Source organism: Pelecanus crispus, chromosome 6 (assembly GCF_030463565.1).
Source record: "Pelecanus crispus isolate bPelCri1 chromosome 6, bPelCri1.pri, whole genome shotgun sequence".
Taxonomy (NCBI): Eukaryota; Metazoa; Chordata; class Aves; order Pelecaniformes; family Pelecanidae; genus Pelecanus; species Pelecanus crispus.
Genome location: NC_134648.1, coordinates 33,589,914 through 33,615,981, shown reverse-complemented (window position 1 = coordinate 33,615,981; position 26,068 = coordinate 33,589,914). Strand labels below are relative to the sequence as shown.

The window sequence follows — 26,068 nt, the reverse complement described above, 5'->3', positions numbered from 1 at the left end:
CCAAGTCAAAGTGCAGGCCATTCTTTAACCTGTAACAAGTGAGTAGCGTTGCTTTAACCTACAGAACCAATACTTCATAGCAGCTAAATATCAGATCAGATTAAACAAGAAATTAGCTAGTTCCACAGCAGTGGACACAAATGTCCCTCATTAAACAGTCCACTAGTCCTGCTCCTTTTCAACACCAGAGGAATTGCTTAACAAAGCCTATACAAAAGTAGAACATTATCGTATTAATTCCAGAAAATGATCTTCTGTGGTACTACGGGGATCTGCAAGTCTTCTGACCCTGCTCTTAGCTGGTTTCTACATTGCTAGTGGGACTGTTGCTCGGTGGTTCTGTTAATGGCAAAGAGATTGAGAAGTCCTCTCCTGCAGGCTGGTCTGACGAGATTCTGGGCACCCCAACTCCTCTCACCTTTAACAGCTTTTGAGGGTGTTCATCACCTGCGATGTTCACTGTTAGGTGGGATCCCATCACCCAAGAGATGTTTGGCAATTCTCAATGATAGCTGCACTGAGCCTAATGGGGACTAGTTCTTCTTCACATAATGCCAGACCCGTAAATATGTAAACAGTCACAGAGGAATCTAATAGGTGCAGATGTCCTTAGGAAATTCTTCTCCATTTTTTTATTTCAGATCACTAAGTACTGTAAAATCTCACCCTTAATGGAAGTGAGGAAGGGGTCTTGGAGAGCTAATTAATGAAGAGGCTGACCTGGCCTTGCACGGGAAATGAATCTCCCTAACCCAGGGAAGGTCGTCTTCTCCAGGTGAAGGAATACATGGCTCTGGACCATCTGGATGTCTGAACAGCAATCTGAATTCAACCCAGAGAGAGTCTGTGGACAGCTAAAAACTCTCCTAAGCCTCCAGGTTGAGGGACATATTCAGAGACACAATTGGTGCGGAAAGACATGGGAAGAGCTGGGACCTGTTCTTTAAGATGGCCAAGCCCAGATAGCCCAGCAATGGATGAGACTTATGAGCCAAGACCCAGCTGCAGAATCCACTGCACTGTAAAACAAGTTTTTGAGCCTGAGGAAAGGGCTGAAAAGACTTTGGTCTTGTTTAACACATTTAAGCCACCCCCAGCAGAGCACAGACATGAAGCAACTATGATTTGTACCAACAGGGGAAAATTAATTTTGCGACCATAGGCTGAAAACCACCCCATGTAAACTCCACCATACAAAGTGCTACATGAACTTGGAAGCTATGTCTCACTGGCTATCTGACACTAAAATAAAAGTACCCTTTTAGTGAGAGCACAGCTTTCAGTGATTTCCCATCCAATGAGTTCCTCTCACGTTGGAGAGCTGGCCTCAACACTGACTCCTGACATCATCATATGAAGAAGTTAATGGCTGTTGGCTTATGAAAGAAATCCAAATTAGTAAGCTAAGTCTTCAGCAATACTTGACAAAACTCTCTCCAGCATTAATTAAAATCTCTAATCTACTTCAGAAAAGAAGGCTGTATCTGAAAGATTTGGTCACAATCATTCTCTTCCTTCAGTCCACAATGAAGCCACCGACACCAGGAAACTAACAGCAAAGACTGAAGAAACATAAGGGGCTTCAGTCCAAGCAAAAAATGACTCAACACCTGTGCAAACCTAGAGATAAATGAGAAGGTCTTACTAAGAATTGGTTATGGAAGATGAACAGCACCAAGGAATGAAACCACTCTGAAAAAAACCACTCAGCGTAAGACATTGAAGGGAAGCTACACCTGTTCCTGCTCAAGAGGTACCATCCATCAGCTGGGATCCCAAAGAAGCAGTACTCCTCTGCACGCTCCCCAGAGCTGCTGCCTCTCTCAGGGAGGCAGCAGTAGTTCCAAGAGCTTCAGCCCCGCACCCAGCTTCAATGTTCAAAGTGTATTGCCTTTTCCATAGCAGTGCCATAGTTGGTTTGAAGGCCATTCAGAGCTACCACAGCTATCTTAGACAACACCATTAAATAAAACTGTTTCTAATTATAACCTGGATGGCAATATTAGCCACAACACTGCGCTCCAGAAATCTGTGCTTTTTTAAAGGTACATGCCATCCTTCTCCCATTGTGATGCACATACCATGGAATCATGAAGAATTACAGGCTGCAAGGACAAAACTTTGTCAAATAACAGATGATATGGTAGAAGTTTCTAATGCACACAGCAAGAGCATTTGTTGCAACAGCAAAAAATGCAGTCAGGTCTTAAAAAATATACTGGTGACATTAAAATGCCACAGATGGATGACTTTAATGACTCATCTTAAGTCATTAAAATCAAAGATATGACTAAACTATGGCAAATGTCCAGCTTTGGTGCAGCAAAGGAAATACAATTTTACAATAATTTCCAAGGGACAATGGAGATCTTAAACACATCAAGCCACAATTTGGAAAAGCCCAGCCAAAGCTAAGGGGAGTAGTCACTGCTTATGTGCTCTGCTACGTATACTTTATGTAGCTGAGGTCCTATTCAGCCATCTTCAACACTAGGGCTGGGACGGGTTACAGAGAAGTTTATGTCATTGCTAATGAGCATTAAAAGCTTGGTTTGCGAGAGAAAGGGCTATGGGTTTTTTTATCATCTGTAGGCTGATGGATCTGATTACAAGTAGGGCTCACAGCTCCAGGATGCAAATTTAACCAGATATTCTTCCCCTGATTCCAGGCAAAAGTTTGGAATAAATCTTAAACCAGTGCAATATTCTAGTTCAGGTCAAAGCAAAGAAGCCAATGCTGTTTTCAGCCCACTCAGAGAACTCGGGATTCTAGCCCTCAGCTTTGCCAACCTTCATCTCAGTCTCAGCCCAGGAAAACCTGGCTTTGGGGGCACCCATTAGCTGCCACAATGCTGGCAGACATTTTTACTCCCTCCTCCTGCCATGTCTGACTCTCACCAGCAAGAACTTTTCTCCAGACAGGAAAATAAGATACCTTCCTAGCCAGCATGCCAATGTAAATCTGCTCTGGGGCTTAAGGAACAGTGGTATTTTTTTCTGTTCAGATAATTTCTGCAAAATTCTATTTCCAGGCCTATAGCTCAAAAAAAACCCAAACCCAAAGCAAACAAACAAACAAACAAAAAAGGCACAAAAATGTTCAAAGTAATAAGACTTATGCAGAGTTTTCTCTGGAGTCTGACAGCCTGTAACAATAGCTCTGCTGTGGTGGGAAGGATGCCATTCATCTAAACAGGGTGTTGACAGACATCCATAAAGGCCAATTTCAACGTACACTTTCACTCCTGGTTACCTTAGCAGAAATGTCTAGCTCTGCTCTCTGCATCCATCACACTGGGGACAATGAAAATGACAACTGAGTTAGAATGGGAGATGACCTATTGAACAAGAAAAGTGCACTGATGCCACAAGCAGTTTCCTTCTTTCCTTTCTTCAACTTTCCTTTCTTTGATTTGTTAGCATTCAGCTTTGCCCTCGGTCCAACCTCTGTCTGGGTCTCTCTGTCCTATGCAGCACAGCAGAAAGCTCAAAAGGAGCTAGAAGAAGAACAACAAAAGCAGCAATGGCCAGGGGCTCAGGATCTGTCATCATGTACCCTCCCTCCTCTCTCTGCTTTGGGGCAGGAAAAGAAGATCACTTGCCCCCTGTGAAATCCCTATGGAAAAGTAGTTTTGTAGGCCTGCAGCTCAGATTATTGTAAGAATATCAACTCAGATTATTGTAAGAATATCTGAGAGCAAATCACAGAAAGGAAATTGGAAGTTGCTAGGAGGGGCTTTAAAGCCAGCAATCCTATCACCCAGTATGTGCTCTAAGGAGAGCATCATAGCTACCTTCTCAGCACAGCTCAGAAGTACGGTTAGCACCTTACCCCACTTTTTCAGCTGCCTCTGGTCCCCAGTGCCCAACAGGTGAAAAGGAAGGAAAGACCTTTTTAGCCACAGAAAAGCTGAGGACAACCCAGTAAGGAGTCCATGAGCTGTTCTATCAGATCCCAAAGAGGTTCCCAAGAGCCACAGTGACTGAGGACAGCAAAGGTAGCTGAAACTGCCTTTTGGTTTCCTCCTTCCTCCAATGGATCAGCCAAAGGCCTTGCACAGGTAAAGATAAGGTCTGAAGGCAAGCAGTGAAGTTTTCAAGTCCTATCACCTGAAGAAAGAGTGAAGAAACAAAACACTGCTGGAAATTAAAATTACACATGTGAAAAATAAAACTTTATAGGGAAAAGCTATAAAAGACGACCAAGAATAGTTAATTCTCTGCTGCAAAGACACACACTCTGTCTGTGCATTTTTAACATAACTGTTAAAAATCAGGCAAGTAGGAGCCCAGCTGTACAATTCTGTACAATTCCTATATTGCCTGACTGGATCAATTTCTGATGTGTTCTTTAGGACTTATTTGCCGTTTAATCTGCGGGGGGAGGGGGGGCAGGGGGGGGAGAGCGGGGGCAGTTCACTACTCTAAAGGATCTATGCCCACGTCAGAAGATCATTTAAAAACTACACCTCAGCTGCTATTTTTGCCAGCAGCTGCCAAAGAAAAAAGGGCCATCTATAGCCTCTACTGGTAGCAGAGAAATTGATGGGAATGCAGAGGAAAGGCAACAGAGCTTCATAAAAATGACAGCAGGCCTATTAGGGAAGAGGACACACAGAGTTTCCTAAAAAGATGGCATCTAATCTGAAACAGTACTTCCTCTTTTTCTTCCCATCCTGTACAACCATACTACTAATCTAATGTGTGTAAAGGGAAAGGGAGGGTTCATGCCTGCACTGTGAAATGCAGCAAAGGGAACCACTGTTTCCAGTTACTCCAGTGACTGGATTAGAAATGGCATAGATAGGGTCAGGACTCCTTAAGGCAATGTCACTAAAATCTATACAAAAAGCTCTCGTATAATTCAGACTCCACCTTTGAATCTAAATTAACTTAATGCAACTCTATTAATCTCATGGAGAAGGTTGTTAACATACAAACACATTTAGGAAGATCCTCTATTACCACCAAATGATAGGAAACACTCTTAAAATGAGTCCTACACAAAAGCAGTATTTTATTTCCTGCCTACCTTCACTACAGCAAGCAACAGGACCAGTTTCTGTAGTCCAATGAATGGAGAAGAGAAAGTAAAAGAAAAAGGAAGAGAATTCTTGGTTAACGTCATGCTTCATTAAGAAATACAAAACAAAAGCCAGGGACAAATGTCATAATTTACAAAATGGAAAAGGGAAACAAAATCAATAGAGGAGGAAGTTTTATTTTAAGCTTCAAAGAGAGTATTATAAACAATGGAGAGCTTAGAAAAGTATATGTACAAGTATGTTATTCGACAATGTCTTTTTAAAAGGACATTATTTGCACTAAAAAAGACCTTGTGGAATTGGTTTGATAAAATAATATTTACAGAGGAGTATACGCTAGGGACGTTGGAAGTGGAACTTTTATTTGGAAGGAATATTACACAAGCTGAACACAGACCCTACAGTTTGCAAACCTTCATTACAGTTGTGCGTCGTTATATTTTGATGAAATAAAATTTGATTTCTTTTTTTCTCTATAGGCAGTTCACCACTGCAAGTTAAGAAACCCACAAAATGAACAAAACAAACCCATCCTGCTAAAGAGCCCGGTTAGGACATAAATTTTGTCATTTAACTTAGTGGGAGCAGGACTCAGGTCTACCAGACATCTTACATGGTTATTTTGGGCCCTATGTGTTAATCTGAGAAGAAGCAGGAGAAGGGGAAGGGAGAAGAGGACAAAATTTGCTGCTACTGACACATGGAAACCTCTCAATGAGGTGAGTTTGAGTTTTAGGTGTGCAAGAAACACGATGCAGGATCAGGCTCTCTGGCAGTTTCACCTACTCAGGATGCATTTTTTTGTGGACATAGCTTTTTTCACTCCAAAAGCCAACATAAGCCACATTAACAAAACCACTTTTTCTATCTATACCCTGGGTCTATACCAATAGGTACCTCTGGCACCCCTGTTACAGAGGAGAAGCTAATCTCAGAGCCAAGTCCAATACCTTTCTCCTAGGACGCAAGGCTATCCTGCATCCTTACTAGACTGCATCACACATGACAGCAAACAGTCCTGTGCTATCCACTGGGAGCAGATTTGGCAGCCGACAAAATCCTCCAGTGCTTGTACAGGGCAGAACACCTTATTTCACTGAGAAGATGACTAACAACTTAGAATTCAGGATGTGAACATCCCTCACCGCTGCCTCACAGGACAATTTAGGATTGTACCTGCAGGTACTCACACTCTTCTGCTGCATAACCCCTGTTGCGTACTGCTGACATGCAGGTGCACCTGTACGCTTTTTGAAGCCCACTACCATTTAAGAAAGTGCTGAAGTACACAAGGTTTCTACACATGGCATCATCCTTGACGCCAACAGGAAGCTCTGTGCCAAGAGCACTTGAACATTTAGATACTTCCCTTACAACCAAGTCACAATCAGCTGTGGAATTACCAAAGCAAAAAATAATACTAAAATTAACAGAGTTGTTTTCCTTTTTTTAAACCCCTCTTTCAGCAGAAGTATTTCACAGAGTTGCTCAAGAGCAAACCTCTTTTACTGTGCAGAAGAGACACATCAATCCTACTGGGAGAAGACAGTCCTTTGAATGGGACACAAAATCTGGTAACAAAAAAATCCAGCCACTGAGCCTGGTCTTTGCTATTTCAACAGTTTTTGTTCAGATTTGTGCCTAACACAGTACAGCAAAGTAAGTTTTAAGCATCTAACAGGATAATATTATTAAGGAGAAAGTAAACCAGAACAATCTTCACTTACCACATCCAATTTGCAAAAAACAAAGATACCCAGCACATGTATGAATGGCTTCTTTAAAGTAAGAGAGAGAGCAGAGTTGATCTTTATTTTCATTATTTAAAAAAAGTTTTTTCCTTAAAGTAAATATTCAGTCTTTATTTTACATTAAGTGCTTTTTAAAATTTCATGTCTTCACAAAATTGCATTTAAAATTTGAAGTAAAATGTATTTCAAACAAAAATACTGTGCAACTTCAGCACTTCTTTTCTCTCTTAAATATCGAAATAAATAAAATAGTTAAGTCTTTTTTCAGTTTGTTTTTTAGTCAGTTCTACTGTAGATCAATTCCAGTTTGACCTGGGTTTATACACACGCTTAAAAGAAAGTGAAATCAAGACTTTAAAAAACTTCTTTGTATTGCACCAGCTTAGGGCATCCCCAGAACTTCTCTCAACAGTTGGCAGCCAGCTTCCCACAGTCCAGGCTCCTGTGCCAGATGAAACACGGGTACGGAAGGGTCAGGGCAAGGAGAGAAGTATCAAAGTGTCCTGGCTTCTCTTGGCCTTCTTCTGAAATGTCTTGCTTGAAGGATGCTGGAGTCCATGAGGGCAGGGCTGACTGCAGAAGGAAAGGCAATACAAAGTAAAACTAAACAAACTCCAACAGACAACAAAAGCAAGCGTTCAGAAAAAAAACAGAAGCACAAACCAACCTTCCAACACTGTTTGCATTCTAGTTCTTTGAGAATATAGCTCGACAGACTCAGTTTCAACTGACTGTGGGAGCCATAAGTAAATACAAAGCAAACAAACAGGATATGAAGGAGCATATCCAAAAGAAAGGCACCGAATGCTGTCAATCTTTCTTACAGTGAACATCATTAAATAACCTTCATCATTCAGCTTACATAGCTGTCTCTTCATTGGATATGTTAAGACCTTTGCTTATGAAATCCTGCTCTGATTATATTGCTATATTACTAACAATTTGTACAGAGCCACAAGTGTATGCGGTGCTGCACAAAAGGCATTTTTAGAAGTCTTAACAGTACACATAGGGTGGCAGCAATGTGATACTTCTGGAAATAAGTGAAAGACTGCATTTTGCATTGTGTTTAATCCATGAATGGGCCAAGTTGCATACTGCTCATGAGCAGTATTAGATAGCCAATAAAATCATCTCTTCATTTCCACAAAATGCAAGTGCCTCCCCCCATGTCTTCCCCACACCCCTCATATCAGTTCTGGACAACATGAAGGTCCAAAATCTTAGGAGATGCCAGTGACCAAAAGGATAACTCAAAGATATGAACTGGTAGCATCCCCTTAACAGGGGTATCAGAACTTGAAATCGCAACAGCTGGGTTTTTTTTCTAAATGTTATTACAAATTGTCTTGTCTGAAATTGGCAACTTAACACTCATGGAAATACAGACAGGGAGATGAAAATAGTTCCAACCCAATTTCAGTATTCTATGGTATTTATACAGGTTGGGGTTTTTTCAACCCTGGTAGATATCTGGCAAAGAGAACAAAGGTTGGTAGGGTTTATTGTAATGGCTCAGTCAGCAAAAATTCAGCCTGGCTACATTCCTGCACTGTGAGGGTTTGTCAAAACAACCCCATGCCAGCATGAACACATGCATGAGCCTCATACTTCACATATACTCATAGCTACAAATTTTATATAAATAAGAAAAAAATCACGGAGAATAAGAAATGGGTGTTTATTGGAAACATCTACATATGTTGCAGCAGAAAACACACTGGGCAGATTTTGCAGTTTTTATAATAAGATGACTCCCAGTGGGGTCAATACAATGTTTGCTTGAGGAACTGATTCAGTCAAATTGCTTGCCATGAGGAAGAGGCAAATTGCATGAGGAGCCAGGCTTTGAAAGCTCCATAGTTGATAGTATTTGAATTATAATTTTAGGACCCATCTCAAAATATCATTGCAAGAATTAACCAAAGAAAGGCCAAGCAGGCAGGAGAGAACACAGTGGTGACCCGGCACAGCCCGGACTCAGCGACTCTCTGGGTGCAGTTCTCATTTGCTCCGTGCATCAGCAGGCAGCAAACTGAGTCTCTGTCTTCAATCAAGAGCCTAAGCTGAGGTCTGTAAAATGGCAAACTGGAACTCAAAATGAATAACTAATGTAAAAGCTCAAAGGCAAAACAATGCGGGGAGGGGATTCTAATAACACATTCTGCTGAAACAAACGGCCATCTCGGAGCTTGTCTTCACCATACTAGCAAGCGTATTAACAGTGAGGTTTCATTCAATAAAAGCAACAGCTAAGAAAGCACAGTGCTAATCCTTCTGAAGCCAGTGGCAAAGTTCTCTCTGGACCTTGTTTCAGCAGCCTAGGCTCATCATTTATGACCTTCCACATATGTACAACGTTATTCCAAGCACCATTACATATACAAGAAATAAATATCCAACCCACAAAACTGGGGGGGTCCCAGGTAGAGGGAAGAGATGTAAAGTGAAGGAAAATAGATTTCAGTTCCATCCCTGTTCTGCCACATGCCCCACAGTCTCCTTTTATTTTTTAACTGTTATGCCAGAATCCCATATTTTCTTAAAATTTTCTCAATATATATTGTTATGCTTAAAATTTTAAACTGTTTTCATGCAAGAGCTGAGGTCTGTCTCTGCTAAAATGTCAACTAATTAAGAGCCACAAAAGGGAACATGCTAAGGATCAGTGCACAGTCTACGTAGCCTTTCTTCCCACTAATCAGCTGCTCAAGCAGCACGTCACTTCCGTATTTCTCGTGCTCCCATCTGGGAATCAGAGTTTGCAGAGGCTCAGGAAATTATGTGTCTTTTCTAAGATCCTTTAGTATGGAGCAGTAGAAAGGTGCCTGAGGAGACAGCTCACATGATAAACACAGAAAAGTCTGAATTTAGGACCTGATAAGAAACATCCCTTTATTCACATTTCACATTGGAGCTGTCTTATTTTGATACATGGGTTTTGGGGGAGCCTGTGTTTCAGGATAATCTTTGGACAGCCTTGTGCTAACCTTCCTCTAGTAAGAAGCACGTCTTTGGAGGTGGACTGGAAGAGCCAGGCTTGTGATTAGTTGAAGGACTGCACCTTCAAAGATCTTCTTATGAAGCTCAGAACAGCAGGTCTCATTGAACTGCTGAAATCACTGGGGAATACAGAGCATCACATTCCTTTCTGATTTCAAAGATGACTGTATTTTTTAGGTACAACCCAGAATTCACATTGAAAACTCTCTTTACGCCATCCTAATTTGGTTTGGGACTTATGAGTCTTTGAAGATACAATTGACACTGTGTAGTTCTCTCATTTCTGACCTGGCTAGGCCAGTGTCAGGCTCCTCTATTTTTTTCTTTTTCATTGCACTTATGAAATCTCCTCCTACATATTTTCTGTCTCATTAACATTGTCATCTTCCCTTTGTCCATCTGAGAGGGTCTTATGTAGCAGCCCCTTTGCTTTGCTTTCATCTTTAACTTATAAGCTACCAACCCTCTTTCCCTGTTCCCAGCATTTACTCCAGCAGTACCTGCCCTGAGAATATTTCATTTCTGTATCAACATTTCTTTCAATATTCACTGTTAACACTAGTTTACAACCTAGCTTAAACAAGTACTCTTTTAGCTTCCATCTCTACATCTTAATTTCCTCCCTATGACTGATGCTTTGCTATGGTCAGTACCACACTACTCAGCCTGCTGGACTAAACTCATGTTGGTTATCTCAGTCTAATAAGATAACGATGAATTTATTTTACCTTCCTTCTTCTCTCAGGACTAGATTGAACCAGTGACCGTCCATATACACATTAACGGTATAAGTAACAGCGATGGATATTTTTCAATGCTGTCTGTAATAAATATCAGCTGGCAATTTTTATGCACTCTGTGAGCTGTCGTGGCTTCTTTCTGAGGGTACTGTGCTGCCCGGTTGTCACAAAGATGGGTGGTTAGGTTGCGAAAGGATTAAGACTGTATGCATTGTTATAGTAACTGCATTTGTGAAACTAAATCAAGACTTCATGAATTATGGGCATCTGATTATTGTTTGTATTCTAGAAGAGCCCAGAATGTGTTAGGCATGGTTCACAAAAGACAATGGTAAGGACTCCACTTGGAAAAAATTATATTTAGAGTTTGCTTATTCTGTAGTTGATGCAGTGACTGGAGTTCTTCAGAAAGACATATGTAGGTAGGTTTTGCTAGCTAGCTCAGGTGCTGCAAGGAATATATTAGCACAGCAGCACAGAGCTCCGGATGGGCTGCAACAGCATGCAAGAAGCTGCGTAAATACAGCGCTTAGTAAATGCTGAGCTCTGTGCTACCATCCCTGCACCAGTGGCCAGGTGCAGCTGGCTGGTTCCAACTGTGTCAAGCCTACAGCTCTCAGGCAGTAAAAGGTAGACAAATGAAAACTGAACTCTCTTCAAGTCCTTGACAATTCAGATCTCCATGACTCCTGTGAGCCTTTCCCTATCAAAGCATACTCTGATTGTATTTTGAGGAACACTGGGTAAAATTAAAACTCTTTTCTTAACCTTCTAATCTGTCTGACATGGCTGCTACATGGATACAAGAAGTAGACACAAGATGGATGCAAGAAATCATGTTGTTTGTTTACTGTGGATTTGGCACATTTCTAGGTACTTGCTCCCTTTCTATTTTCCCTGTTGTTCACATGGGCATGTTAAAGACTAGCAAGAGAAAGAAAAAAAAAATTGTTTTTAAAAGGAAGAGAATATAATACTAATACCACAAATGTAAGTGCAGGGCTTGAAGGGCAGGAGTAGCAGAAGAAATCAATTTGAACTTCATTTTTTAAATTCTTTAACATTTCAGGTTTGCAGTATTTCCTTGTGAACTGGGAACAACGCTACTTCTAGACCAGATTCTGCTCTCAGTTACATTAGCATAAATTTAGACAAAATCCACTGGACTTTACTGATATTATTCTTTGCTTACAGTAAGGTCAGTATGGAACAAGTGAGCCCACAGTGCCTCACACAAGGGCTGGTTCCACCCATTCTTGGTTGGGAAGTGTCCTCCATCTTGACTTCTGCTGGTTGGTCTTTATTTTAATGTCTGCATTACCTATACATGTGTATGTTTCTGTGTACATACATTTCTGATACATGTTTACCTATACACACACACACACACATATAAAATGATACAGATATGCACACTATCCTAAGTCTTTCAGGGATTTTTGAAAAGCAGACACCTATATGTCTGTGCCTGACCCCTGGAAACAATCCGAAGTTTGAGCTTTTAGTAAATATGGAAGAGTGGCAAAATAGTATAAATTTATCTTGTGTTCTTTCAGAGAAAAAAGGACTGGTTGTGGAAGGAATTAATGTTTTTATCAGTGAAAGTACACTTCTCATGGACAGCATTATGTCAAAATATCATTGATTTGACACTGGATCGATTATAATACACCAGCAGGAACAGAATAGCAACAGAAAAGGATTATCAATATGGGGAAAGCTTAAACAAGGCTTTCTCCTGGCAGGTGTGCATGGCTCTGGCATCCACTGCCCTATGGTATAAACACACAGAGGTATTTCATAACGTTTTGTAACACCATTCTGAAAGCAGATTATTAATGTAACCTAGACATCAGCAGCATGTATTCTGGATTTACGCCCATGTACCTAAAAGCAGAATCTGTCCACTGCTTATTCTATGTCAAAAGTGAACAATAAAAAAATTAGAGACTGGATCTTTTCTCTTTTTTTTAAGGTTTATCGGGGGGAAAGGAAAATTGAAAGAGCTCTTACAGACAGTATTGTGCTACTCCAGCAAAAGAAACAGGAGAAATTGAATCCATTTGGATAGGCTTCATTCATGCATTAGAACAATATATATCCAAAGTCTTCATTGTGAGGCTGAGATTTTTATTCTGGTATCAAAAACACACACCTCCAGGTTAAGGATTAGGCACTGCCCATTAATATCTATCTTGCCTCTGATTTAAATAAGGTCATGATCCCTGTTTGGCATTATACACATCAGTAAAAATATATCCTTAGAACCTAATCTTGCCCCAACTCCAGGGAGATTTTTGCCTGCATTAGGACAGCAAAATGTAACCTACAAACTGACTCCTTTTGAATCACTTCTGACTGTACACAAAGCTGGATCCTGCTCCCACAGAACTTCCATTAGCTTCACCAGGAGTGTGAACGTGGCGCATACTCATAACACAGTTTAATCCACAGGACTTACTCCTACAACAAAGCTCAGTCAAGGGTCTGTTGAAAATCCAGGGCACAGAGATTTCAAATTGAGTGAAAGACATTTCAGCTTGGACATACCTTTCAAATCCTGCTGCATGTTTCCTCCTTTCTGGGAAAGTCGCTGGGAAGGGAGTCACTCTCTTCTCCATTGCCCTTGGAACTTTAATGAGTATTGCTTTGGTTTAATTCAAGAGAAGCTATTGAAAAGCAAACAAAGTGTCTCACAAGACACTACAGAGAGAAAAAACTGGGTGACACAGGAAAAAATGCTGTGAATTAAAATTTAAAAACGGAAAGAAAAGTACAGGTGAGGTATTTTTCCATATAATTTCTTCCATGATTCTGCTCCTCCATCTGTTTTGTCTTTGATGTCTACCACTTGCCATTCATATTCCATCCCTATGCTTGGAAATTGCTGTCCATGAAGTGAAAGGTGAAGGAAAAGAAAAAAAAGTAGGACGGAGTGAGGAAGACATGAAGGGGTGCAGGGAGGAAGAGATCTATTGAGTGTAAAGGTGTCCAAAGGAAGGATGGAAACGTGTTCCCCAAGGTCATGGTCTTCAATGGTGCTGCTCATATTTTCAGGCTGTTAAAGACAAGCGTAGCAGGAGTACAAGAAGAGCCAAACTCCACATGCTACAGTAAGTGCAAAATCTCAAAATGCAGAAGCCATCACATCAAGGGTTTCCTTGTCCTCTGATAAAGTCCGCCCACAGTGGTTCTCTAGAAACAGTTCTATTATCAAGTAGACATCCATTGCTTTTTTGTTTTTTTGTATTTTTATTTAAAAAGTAGTTTTTCTAATAATATATAGAATATATAAATAATAATAATTAAAAAAACCTATTTGGGTTTGCTTTCTGCTCTCCAACCCATCTGTATTTTTTGTGGTTTGACGATATATATATTAAAAGACAAGAAAATCAACTCTGCTCACTATTAAAAAAAATATTAAATCCACCTTTTACGTTTCCAGAGAGAAAGAGAAGGAGGGGAGTGGGAGGAAAACAAATTAAAATGAAAAAAATAACAGGAAAATCAAAACCTTCTGTCTCTTCAAAGTAGTTGTCAAGAGCTTTAAACACTTGTGCTTTCAGTGTACACCCCACAGGAAAAACAACAAAAATAACAACAACAACAAAAAAAACCCCAAGGACCTAAAATTAAAAAAAAGAAAAAGGTAATAATAATCCTAGTAGTAAAAAGGACAGCAAATTGCTCAGAGTTTGTGTGTCTTTTTAGTTATCTTAGCAGCCGCCCTTTTTGTCTGCAGAGGGAGAGCTGCCACCACAGCCACCTCCTCGGCTTGAGAGAGGCTCTTCTGCATCATCCTCGTCAAAGCCATGAAAGGTCGAGGTGTCGCTTTCTGACGTGGAACCGAACAAGTCCTCCGTAGTGCGTGCTGGCGCTGCTTCGTCCCTCCTGCCTTCTCTTCCCAAATGAGCTGACATGTATGATGAATATATCAGCACATGGGTTAAGCAACAGGCATCATCATCATAATTTTTTTAATCATTGTTATTATTAAACAATTCAGACTATCGAGCTCATAGGTATGTGCTTGTATGTGCCCGTGCACCTCAACAACATAGCTCAGTAGAACTACAGTAAGAAAAATAAAAAAGGATCAGTTTCTCTTTCAAAGAAGAAAATCTACAAACAACATAGGTGCCCATAGATACGGCAGCGAAAGGGTTAATCATGTTTTCCTCTCTTCAAAAGACATTAGAATATTTCCTCATGATTACTTAAATCAATTCTAAAAGATTTTTAGACCGTATAAGTAATTAGACACCGTTAGCTCTAAGCACAATCACTGTCCTTCAGGCTGGCATCAACTGTCATAAATTTACTGCTATAGAACACTAGATAGTTCATCAACCTCGGGACTATTTTTTATCTCTGTCCTTCACCTGATCCTAAAGAGCCTCCTCTGTAGACAAAATGAAGTATATTTTGAAGACTAAGTGAAAGTAACCTAAACAAATGCTTTTATTCCAATTTCATGGCATCTCCTTCAAAAATACCCCCCCCACAAACAAATATATACAGTTCAGCAACTAAAACAACTAAGATGAGAAGTGACCTGTCTTGGGGAACACCAAAAAGTTCAAATGTGTGTGAGTCAATCCAACTTTCAATATGGAACAGGAAATTCTCCACACAGGACATCAATAGCAGCAGCAACAACAACATCAACAACAACAAAAAGAAGACTCTTAAAAAGGGAAGTCAAATACTGAAACCTGAGAAACTGAGGTTTATTTTCTCCCTCAGTCAAACATGTTATGTGATTAATAGTATAGCCTTCAAATTCTCTCTTCAGGAAAGGTAGAGAAAAAGATGTCTCTTGTGCCCCAGGAAAATGAAAGTGTGAGATTTTAGGGAACAGCTATCTTATTATTCAGAAACAGTAGCATGGTATTAAGTAACCAACTATTTGGTCCCCACTCCAGCTACAGGAATCAGCCATATAACAAGTACACTGCATTGCTTGAGACACGAAGAATTAAATCCTGTTCACAAAAAGAAAATGGATATAACAAAATTATTGGCAGATGAACCACCTTGTAGAGATGTGATTTTACTGACTTTATGAAACAATATAATTTCCATGACCTCTCTTTCAGTATAATGAAAATGTTCTCCATTATCAAGAAAGAGAAAGATGGCAGCCACCAAAGAGGTTTCAATGTTTTAGTTTAGAGATTAGTGTGTGGTTGTACCTTAATCACTTTCATCACACATCAGTCACACCATTGCAGACCCCTATGAATGACCCAGGTGGGTCAGAATTTGTACAAGGATAGCATTTAATGGAACTGATTTTGCACAATTTAGGTTACATGCCGATCTACTTGTTCTATCACACTAAGGAATCAAGGGAATTAATGTATTTGTCTTACATTCTGATATAATCACCATAGCAATGTTTAAATAGCGAAAAAATATGGATCCGTCTCACTGTGCCGTATCAGGACAATGCTGAAACTAGTTATATTGAACTATAACAGTCAAGGGGAACAGCAATGGTTTTCCAAGATGGCATCACAGACCACATGAGCTTCCCCCTTCAATTATTAAGAAGCAAACACGTATACACTAAAAGGTCCATGCTCCTGACTGCACAGCATTTGTAAGAACGCCCCTGGAGAAAACCGAAGGGGTTGCCATCGGTCCTCTGGTGACCAGTCAGTATCACTTCACAATGTCTTCAAAGGTCACAACTGCAGAAGGCAATTTGTCAATGAGAGTCTAGTCCTGCTCCCACTGAATGTGGTAAGAGGCTTACTATGAATTTCAGCGGGAGCATAAAAAGGCCATTCCCTTGGCACGAGAACACATTTCAGCCATCATGCAACAGACATCTTTCAGTGATTACAGTACAGAAGCAGCAGCAGCGATACTGAAATTCAAGGTCTCTTTGGTTTTCAGATTTCCATGTGATGGTCTTATCACTGCTAGTATCACCACTGTCCAGAAATATCACAACTGGAAACTTGGACCGAAGCTGGAATATGCAGTTGTTAAAGGTTTCCCATTCCCTCTACCACCGCCACCACCTCCCATGTGAGCCATAAATAACTGCTCAGCTGAGATAAAATTTCCCAAAAAAAGAGAAAGAAAGGGGAAAAAAAAAAGAAAGAAAGGAAGGAAGAAAACAACAGTCCCAAAATAAAGACAACTCAGAATGGGAAAGACACAATTGCCTACATTTAAAAAGAGAGAAGGGAAGAAAACGGAGAAATAAAAACCTCTTTAAACAAAATTAATGATAGTCATCTTGTAAGAGGATAATTCTTGACAGCTATCCCCATCCCTACCCTGTAATTTCCTCCCTCTTCCTTTTTTGGATGAAGAAATGCATGAAATGTGTAATCAATGGAAATGCTTGTCATGCAACTTTCATAAATCTTGTAAGTAATTTATAGTTTTAACTGCAGCATTTGAAGACAGAGCCCATTCTTTAACATTGTCACAGGATTTTCTCCTTCCATTTGAAGAACAACTAGTACATGTACCAATGTTCACAGAAGCCAATAAATACATTAAAACTTTATTATTTCGTAGGACCTCATCGGCATTTTTAAAATGTGAATCCAACAATGGGTTTTATGACAGAAAATTTCGCAGTCATCCTTTCCCACAAACACAGACAAGAGGTAAACCTTATCTTCTATACCCTCCCAAATGCACTGCCTTTCTTCAAAATCTTCAGAAAGAGCAAAGAACAAATCACAAAAATGCCTTTGTACAAGAAACTTGCAAGAAGGAGTCACCTACCAGAGCGCCCACAGTCTGAGCATGATACAAGTTCCTCAGGCCGGCCACTTTTTTTGTTCATATTGGAGCCTCCAAGGCAGAAGTCACAGTAGTTATTGGGAATGATGACCCCGTCTGGTCCTTTCTGGGCTGCAGTCGGGTTAGAAATCAGATTTACTTAAAGAGCATTCAATTTGGACATTTCCCCCTTCTCCGTGATACCATGTTAGCTTGGTGAGTTTGCAGGCCACAGTCTTCCCAAAATATTGTCAATTAGAACAAAAAGTGAAGTCACCTCCATTTTAAGTACACCCTGTGTTGTACATATTTTGCCTGAAATGCACTTCACCGTTTCCTTTATAATGCCAGCTGGGCCAGTCCCTCAGAAAGACCTGCTGCCAGAGGTCCCTGTACAGTTCAGGGACTTGATAACACGCACAGGCATAGAAACAGTGCCTAATGCAGAATCAGACCTGTGCTGTCAGTGAGCCAAGCCTGTTTTTTCAGACAGCAATCATAATTGCAAACCCACAAAATACAAATTCAGAAAGGAAAAATACATTCCCTAAAACTCAAAAACCAACAGCAAGGAGATGGGGGGATCGGTACCCTAACTGGTTTTATTTCAAGCAGCTTTTTTGGGGAGTACATCTCAAAGTGGCGGGGTGTCCTTAGTCAAGAAGTTGGTTCAAATGCCCATGAATATTCACAGGTAAAGCCACTTGTGGGTGGTTCACCCAAGGGTTAAGCTACCTGCAGCAGAGTGCATGTCCCCTGGGAGGAGCGGGGAGGGCAGCAGGTCCAGCACTACCCCAGCACCCACCACAGGTACAAAGAGTCAGCCTGGGGCAGACGTCCTAGCTGGCAGAGCTAAAAACTCCTTCAGCCAAGAAAAAAGGAGGGAAATCACATTCTTATTTTCCAGCTAGGAATAGGGGAAGGAACAGACACACACTGAGCATTTAATGCTCAGAGGAGGAGGCAGTTCCCCTAGATGGGAAAGAAGGGCAGAGGTCTTCTGCATTCGTATTAGTTGAGCAGAACAGCAATGTGCTTTTTTTCTCTCTCACAGCTGCCATTTTTCTCCTCTGCTCTCCAGAGAGGGAAAAATTCTTGTTCCTGCACACTCTAACTAGGAACTGGGGAAGGGAGAGGGGAGCGGGGGGAATGGTTGGTCTTTGTCTTTGTTTCTCTTTTTTTTAACTTAAAAATACCAGTGGTATACCTGGCCTAGTCCTACCCCATGAAGATTTCTACAAACTAGAAAATGAAGACCTTTAAACTGTACCATCTATATTTAATTATCTTTTTAATGCATATTTTGTAACTTGCAGATTTTTAACAGATGTTTTGACAGACTTTATTAATGGTCTTCTTGTCCACATCCAAATTTCCCCCAAAGAACAATGACATTCTAAAGGGCTTCTGGTAGCAGTCCAAGACATACACTTAAAATTAAAATTTCCTCTGAGTTCAGTTTGCTTTTCTGGTTTGGGTGCATCTAGATACTAATTTACTTCCAGCTGTTGATTAGCTGAGCTTTTTGGAGATTGGTAACTGAAAGATGGCAGGTAAGGTGAAATGAAGAAAAAAATTAAACCCCATAAGGCTGCAAACACATCAATATCTTCCTGCATAGTCGCTGAGTCCCTGACAGTATTTACTTACTAAACAATGGGCTTTGCTCTGAAATGGTCCTGGTTAGCAGATCCCCAGTTCTCCCCAAACCAGAGAGAAGCTCCCAGTGTTTGGTTAGTATTTTGCCTGTTTGCAGAGGGGCATTTAATACGTTCATGCAAGATAAGCAAAAAAGAACAGGAACCAGGTGGAAGCCTAGCATACCGGATCATTTTAAGAGCTGTAACAAAATGATCATAAAGTTGCTACTTGTACATATTTTGTGCATAAAAAGCAGATCTCCCTAGCATTTATTTTTCCCACTACAGCCCCATTCTGAAAAAGTTAAGTAATTACTTCTTTATATTGCGCTGCATCTACAGACAAGCCATGTGCAATGCAAACTCAGCAAGCTCAATCTTCAGTGACTTTTTTTTTTGTTCCTTATTATGTTACTTCACCTTTCTTCCAAGTTTCTTAAAGTGCCTTACATATCCTAAGGTGCTAATATTAACCCTCAATGAGGTCAAAAGTCTTTTACCATTGACTCTAACCAAAATGTTGCTGGGCCCTAATTAAATCTCATGGTGAGGAGGCAGCATTGCATTTTACAGCTGAAAGACTTGGAGGTAGAGCGATGAACTGGCTTACTCACAAACACACAACAATTCTGTGGTGAGGCCACAAATAAAAATAAGCATTCATGGTGCCAGCCAGCGGACTTAAGAAAGAACTCTGCTTCCACTACCGCTCAGAATGGTATAATTGATTTAATACTCTGCATATATTCACTTAAATTTTTCCAGTGCAGCTTATGACCCTAAGATCCACTGACTGTGAAGCTGGAAATGGGACAGGGGAGCTTGTGAAAATACATATACTGATTAATTCGTCTGCAGTGCGTGGGACAGGTGGAGTGTATTCGCTGACTGCGATGAAGCTGAAGGGATTCTCCTAGACTACTGGCAAGGGAATAAGCATGGGTTTTGATCACCTCCTTTTTCTTTTCTTTTCTTTTCTTTTCTTTTCTTTTCTTTTCTTTTCTTTTCTTTTCTTTTCTTTTCTTTTCTTTTCTTTTCTTTTTTCCTTTCTTTTTCTTCCAATTTAATTTAATTTTTCATGTGAGTGCCTATCTGCTCATCTATTGCTTGTCACTCATAAATATGGACCTGGCTCAGTTGAGTGTGATAGAGACGTCAGGCCTGAAAAGTCATACACAGATGAAAAGTTCCTGAAGTTACATCAATGATGTCTTAAATGATGTATCTCTAGAGCCAATTAAGCCAGGCAATGTTATCCTCTTCAATGGTTATTTGGTTTAACAGGTGCAAAAACTAGAATCAAACATGACTCAAGTTTATTTTCTTGATCAGTGCTGTACAGTGAATTAAGCCCCAGGCTAAATCACAGAAGGTTTGAGAACAAAGAGATTTCCAGATGACAGTAAGTAGGGTTCTTACTTTCAAAGGATTTTTTTGTGTGTATGCCCTTGAAGCTTTTAATTCTATTTTACTGTGGTTCACAAATGATGAGGGAATTAATAAACAAAGCAAAGATAACAACATATAATGTGCAATATTCATGAGAAGGGTATCATCCACCAAAAGCCCAACCCTAATCCCCCCCCTTAATCAATAAAATTACTCACAAAAGTAAGTATGGGAATGGATTCACAAGTGAAAGCAATTAAATTACTCAGGACTAACATGTAGCTGCTTTTCATCTGAGACACAGTAATTTACTAGGTATTCACTTTTTGCACACGTTAATCACAAAGTAGAAGGTGTTAGCTTAAGCCAGACAATAGCTCAGCTAATGGGAAGTAACTCACTGCTAGCTCAGTCATTTGGATCAAGTGACTACAACCAAGAATTTTGTCTAAAAAATGTTCACCCAGAATCAGACACTGTTTTAAAGCAAAGCCTAGAAAACCAACCATGGTCTTGCCCTAACTTACTCAAAACTGCTCTGATTTTCTTTTACATTACAAAGTGCAACAACAGATCAAAAGCTCCGGGGAGCTTTGAGGAGTACTGCCTGAGCTAAGGTGTGCTCATAGGGGGTGTATTTAAATCAGTGCCTCTTGCCATTTCAACTCAGTGTTGCTTTCTAGTTTCATCAAAGGCCCTGTCTTCATCTACATCTGCCCCAAAAGAAATAGAGTATACAATTTTTTTAAATACTTTAAAAAATGGATTAAGGAGAGACACAGAAAGATCTGCACAGTTCAAATGATGGTTTCTCTGTACCTGAAGGCTGATTCGTGTGAAGACAGGATGCAGACTGAGAACGAAGTCAGTATTTCCAAATAACTTTGGTATGCACTTATTCTGAAATATATTTTTTCATCTTAGCCTAATCAAGTTAATTTCAAACTATATCAAGCTTAGCAGAATAAAGACCTATTTAAAATATGGTACCATCATTCACAGGAGTCTTCTTGCAAAATAAGTACTGTAAATTAAATAAATTCTGTAATATATCACACAGTAACTTTGCTCTGTAGACAAAACCTAAAAAGCTAAACAAATTGATTTGGTTTATATTTAAAATATCTTCTGTGCCTTCTTGATTTTGAAGGGAGGGGCTCTAAACAGAGTTCTAGCTTCCCTTCTCCCCTCTTCAAGTAATAAAAAACCTGGAAGTTATCTTCCTCATGGTTTCAGTTTAATAATAAAAGAAAGCTGCTTCTAGAGAAATAACATCAAGAAATTAGGATTTTTCTTTTCTACATCATCTCCTGGAGCCACATGACTCAGTAAGATTCTCAGTTTTCTAGCTCTCATGGCTGCAGAGAATGTCTTGAATGGAAGGCAAGTTTAGAAGCAGCAGTTCTTGTCCCTGTTTTTTAATCAGAAAACTCAGAATACATATATTTTAAATAGCTTTCCTTCAAAATGTGACCCTTAAATACATATAGACGAAACGCCAAATAAATAGAACCTTGTAGTTTTTCAATTTTCTGGTTTCTAAGAGAAGTTGTTTTGATGATTTGGATCACGATCTTTAAAAACCTGGAGCTGGAACCACTGCTTAAAAGAAAAACTGATTTCTCTGTTCCTTGATACCAAATCACAGTCACATATATTTCTTCAGTCTGTAGGTAATACAGCATAATACTTAACCACGGTTTAAGCTGTGCATCTAGGTTTGGTAGCATTCTATCCCTATTTTTTATCCTACCCACACTACTGGAAAGGCAGTGGAGAATGAGGAGTAGAGTGTGTGCCTTGCTGTCAGAGTGGGGGGCTCTGCATCGTTCATTCAAACGATTACAGTGAATTGGCTACAGTTGGACATGTATGTGCTCCCAAAGGGATTTTTCCTAGCACATTTTGTCCAGCTTTTACCTGTTTCTTCTGGGCTTGATCCAAAACCAATAAAGTCCACTGGAGGTTTTGAATTCAATTTGAAAGGCTTTGAATCAGGCCATTTACTCTGTTTGCAACAGAAATTTGCAGAGTACAATAGAGACCACGGGAATCTGCGTGCAGGCCTGAATCAAGTCAATGCCCTTAGCAATGGAGGAAAAGGGGTGGGTTTGCTTTTTTTTTTTTTTTTTTTTTTTTTTTAATCTACAAGACCCTTTGTCTGAGGCGGGGGCCCAGTTTTCCTTTCTGACACCTCCCTTTTTCTCTCTGTCGAAGTGCAAGTCCAGCGTTTGGCCGCCTGCGCAGCAAAACACCAGCCAAGAGCCTGAGCCTGCGGTCATCGAGCCCCTTGGAGGACTTGATGACATCTAATCCCAACCTATAGCCTAAGTGCCCCCATGTGCTTTCGCTCAACGCCCCCCTGCCGCCACCAGCGCTCATCCCTGGCAGGCCTGGCCCGTCTCCATGGCGACCGCAGTGCCCGGCCAGGGCTGCCTCTGGCCTTGCCACCTGCTATTGCTTCATCTCTCAAGTGTAAGGAATTGCAGCGCGGCCCCCTTCATCTGCCGCTCCAAATGCATCGGTGGAGGATAGGCAGGCTTGTGCGAGAAATTACAACGTGGTAATTAAATAAAAAAAAAAAAAGGCTTTAAGGAGAAGGGAAAAGAAAAGCGGCACTTGGACTGTGGCTTTTGTCGAAGGAAGAGGAGGGAGATGCCTGGCTGGGCACGCACCCACTTCTGCCCCGGTCATTGCTGGGGTGCAGTGAGCAATGATGGGGGTCAGAGAGGCCGGTTGTGGAGGTGCTTCTGTGCGTGGGGCTAGACCCTGCCCTGGAAAGGAACAATAAAAGAAAAACATATATATATATAAACCTTGGTGTGGTGAAGAACAGCCCAAGCACAGCTGAAATGCGTTCAAGGCTCTTGCTCTCTCGTATGGGCGCAGCCAGGCAGAGATACGCACGGTCATTTCTGCGGCCGCCTCGCCCGTGAATTAAGTACAGGCTTTTTTCATTGCAGTTTTCCAGGAAAAAATGTAAATCAAACTGAATGAGAGGAAATGGCCAGTCTCTCTGGGCATGTTTACTCTGTTGTTAACACCAGAGATAAGCATGTTGGCTAACCTCAAACTGGGAAGTGTTGGGGCACTTGATACAGAGACCAGCCAGCAGGCTGTAAGTGCAGCTTAGGTTGGTAGCAGCACATCTGTATCAATGTGGCACAGTATTCAACCAAATAAGCTCTGAACTTGGGTGTAGCACTGGGAAACAGCTGTTGTTCTGTTCCCAGAGCCAAGCTAACCAGCCTGCACAGCGTGATGGGCGTCCGCTAGCTCAGGCTCCCCGCACCACGCTCCCCCGCACAGCACGGGCATGCCCTTTGCTGGCAGCCAGGGAAGCAGGCTACGCTACCAAGAGTGGTGCTGCAAACCACCCACCCAAAGTATTGCCAGTTCTCCCTAGTAACTGGATTTTATCTCCTCTTTGAGTCAGTTGGTGCTGTGGGGATAGAAGAAGCTGTTGCCTTTGCACAGTTTTTAGCAACTCTGACAGGTTTCCCTTTCCTACAGCCCTGGCTCATGGAGAGGCATGGCCAAGGAGCACTACAAGCTACAAGAAGTGCTACAAGAAGGAGGTACATCTGTAGCAGTCAGAGGAAGCCTCTGAATGTGAGGGAAGGAAGAGCATTTGATCATGTCTTTTACAGGAATCGATATGGCCCTTAAGCTGAACAGTTAATGAATGAGCTGGGAGGTTGGCAGTGGAAGGTACTGCTAGGAAAATATAGAATCAACTGATCAGATCTCGTAGATTTGGGGAGTCAGCGTTCCTGAACCATAAGGCAGTGCTTCATAGAAATGTCTGTGCACTGATCTTACAGAGTCTTCTGCAGGAACACCTAAAGCATGGGCCAAAATCCCACTGCTCACAATAAATCATTGTAACTGTCCAGTGCCTCATGACAATAAACAGTAGGAAATACAGAATAGGAAGGCAGACAAAAGAGTCTGACATGTTAACATACAGATTTCCTGATTTTGAGGGGTACCCCTCCTGAGACTTGCACTGAAATGCATCATTCTCATCAGCTCAGGGAACTCAAGGAGTTACAGCCCCCTCCAGCAGCATCCCTCAGTATTCAGGTAAGAATGGCCAGTGTCATGAAATGGGTCCCTGCAATATGTTGTAGACTTCGGAGCTGGAAATTACTCACTGGAGGAGTGTGAGAAGGCAGAGTACCTAAGTTCAAATTCAGTCAAAACTTTTGGGTTTTACCAGTTCTACATGGAGGAGAAAGAAAGCAAGGAGATAGCAAGAAAGGAAAAAAAATTACAAATACATAAATGATACCATTCTGTCTCAAGAGCTGACATGTTATTGAAGCAACATATGGTTTTCAAAAACTAATTAGTCAAATTGGAAACATTTTCCCATAAACTACTAAGAAGCACTAGGTGCTTCTCTTCAATGAGAATCGTCCATTGATAACAACATTTCAGGTCCTGGCCAGGCAGTATATCAAAAAAAACCCCAAACTACCAATGCCGCCCCCCCAACTCCGAACAAAACAACAAAAAGTCCCTTATGGGTCCCTGTACATAGGAGACAAGTTTGGGACTTTCCACTATTCCAAAACTCTAAACAACTGATCTAATTTTTTCCTCAGCATCCCAAAACACAGGAGCAGAAGCCTGAGAAACTTACAGCTGCAAACAAGGTTTAAGTGGAAATTGTTACGCAGTTCCAGACTCTGCAATCACTACTGTTTCTTTTAGTATTCTGACTCTTTTTCCTTATGAAAAAAATCTCTGGAAAAGAAAAAAACCTGAACAGATTAAACTAATGAGAAGTCAAATCAAGGTAATGTACATATTTTCACTGAAAGGCACCTGCTGCAGGGTATCTTGTCGCAAGGTGGGCATTGATGCATCCTTGCATTCAGAAGCAGCTCCCATCATGGCCCCAGCAAGGATCAGCACTGAGGCAGGGAAAAAGTAGGTCTGATGTAGCTTTTCAAATTGATGCTGCTTGTGGAGAGGAACAAACAGCTCGTCTCCAACTGAGGGGCTGACTCTCGTCATTTATTCATGGCCAGCCCCCTGCCTGGATGGAAATAAAAATGTTTCAAAGATGACTGTGTGGGGGAGCTGGAGGACAGCTTGGAGGCACACTGAGGTTAGCACATTAATTTTTTATCTCTGGAGACTGGGTATCCAATTATGCTTAGAGTACACAAACAACTTTGGCTGGTCTCTCCAGTAGAGATTTATCCACATCATAAAATCTGCGATGGAACTGGGCACAACAGGCTGATGCCACAAAATAACATACACAGGTGGTTTTGCAGGTCAGATGCGCAAGATAGCAGAGTGACAGGAGGGCACAGGACTGCATTCTCATTAACTACATGTATTGCAGGATTGACTAACCTGCACACGGCAGCTAGGCCAGCAGCAGCCCTCACAATGTGCTTTATTTAGGATTGTCATTGGCCAGAATGTTTGTGGGCATAAGATCTGTTCAGATGCTGTTTACTGCACAGCTGCCTGTAACCAACATTTCACACAGCAAAATGTCACTGAAAACTCTTCTCCTTTAAAGGAGAGGAAGTTTTCTCCGTGTAGACACACTATCCTATTCTCCCAGGAATTAAGGAAGAGCATTTATACTAGTACGCTCATTCACACACACATTTCAATAGATAGAAGCCTAATGTAATCCCTATATCAGAAGTGTCTCAAAATTTGTGAGCACCAGCTGTCCTCAGAGCTGGCCTGTACCCATGGAGTGAGATGGAATAAAA

The 26,068-nt window shown here is 41.0% G+C and overlaps 1 protein-coding gene across 3 annotated transcripts in view; it reads right to left on the bottom strand.

Annotated features, from left to right (window-relative positions):
• The window catches only part of DPF3 (double PHD fingers 3), a 91,708-nt gene that overhangs the window by 12,652 nt on the left and 52,988 nt on the right, over positions 1–26,068 (bottom strand). For 2 of the 3 annotated variants that reach the window (XM_075712439.1, XM_075712440.1), the window contains one exon: positions 17,296–17,424. In XM_075712439.1, the coding sequence (XP_075568554.1) occupies positions 17,296–17,424 (129 nt within the window). Of the gene's footprint in view, positions 1–14,258; positions 14,456–17,295; positions 17,425–26,068 lie in introns of those variants that run through there. The other variant, XM_075712441.1, reaches the window with a different exon arrangement.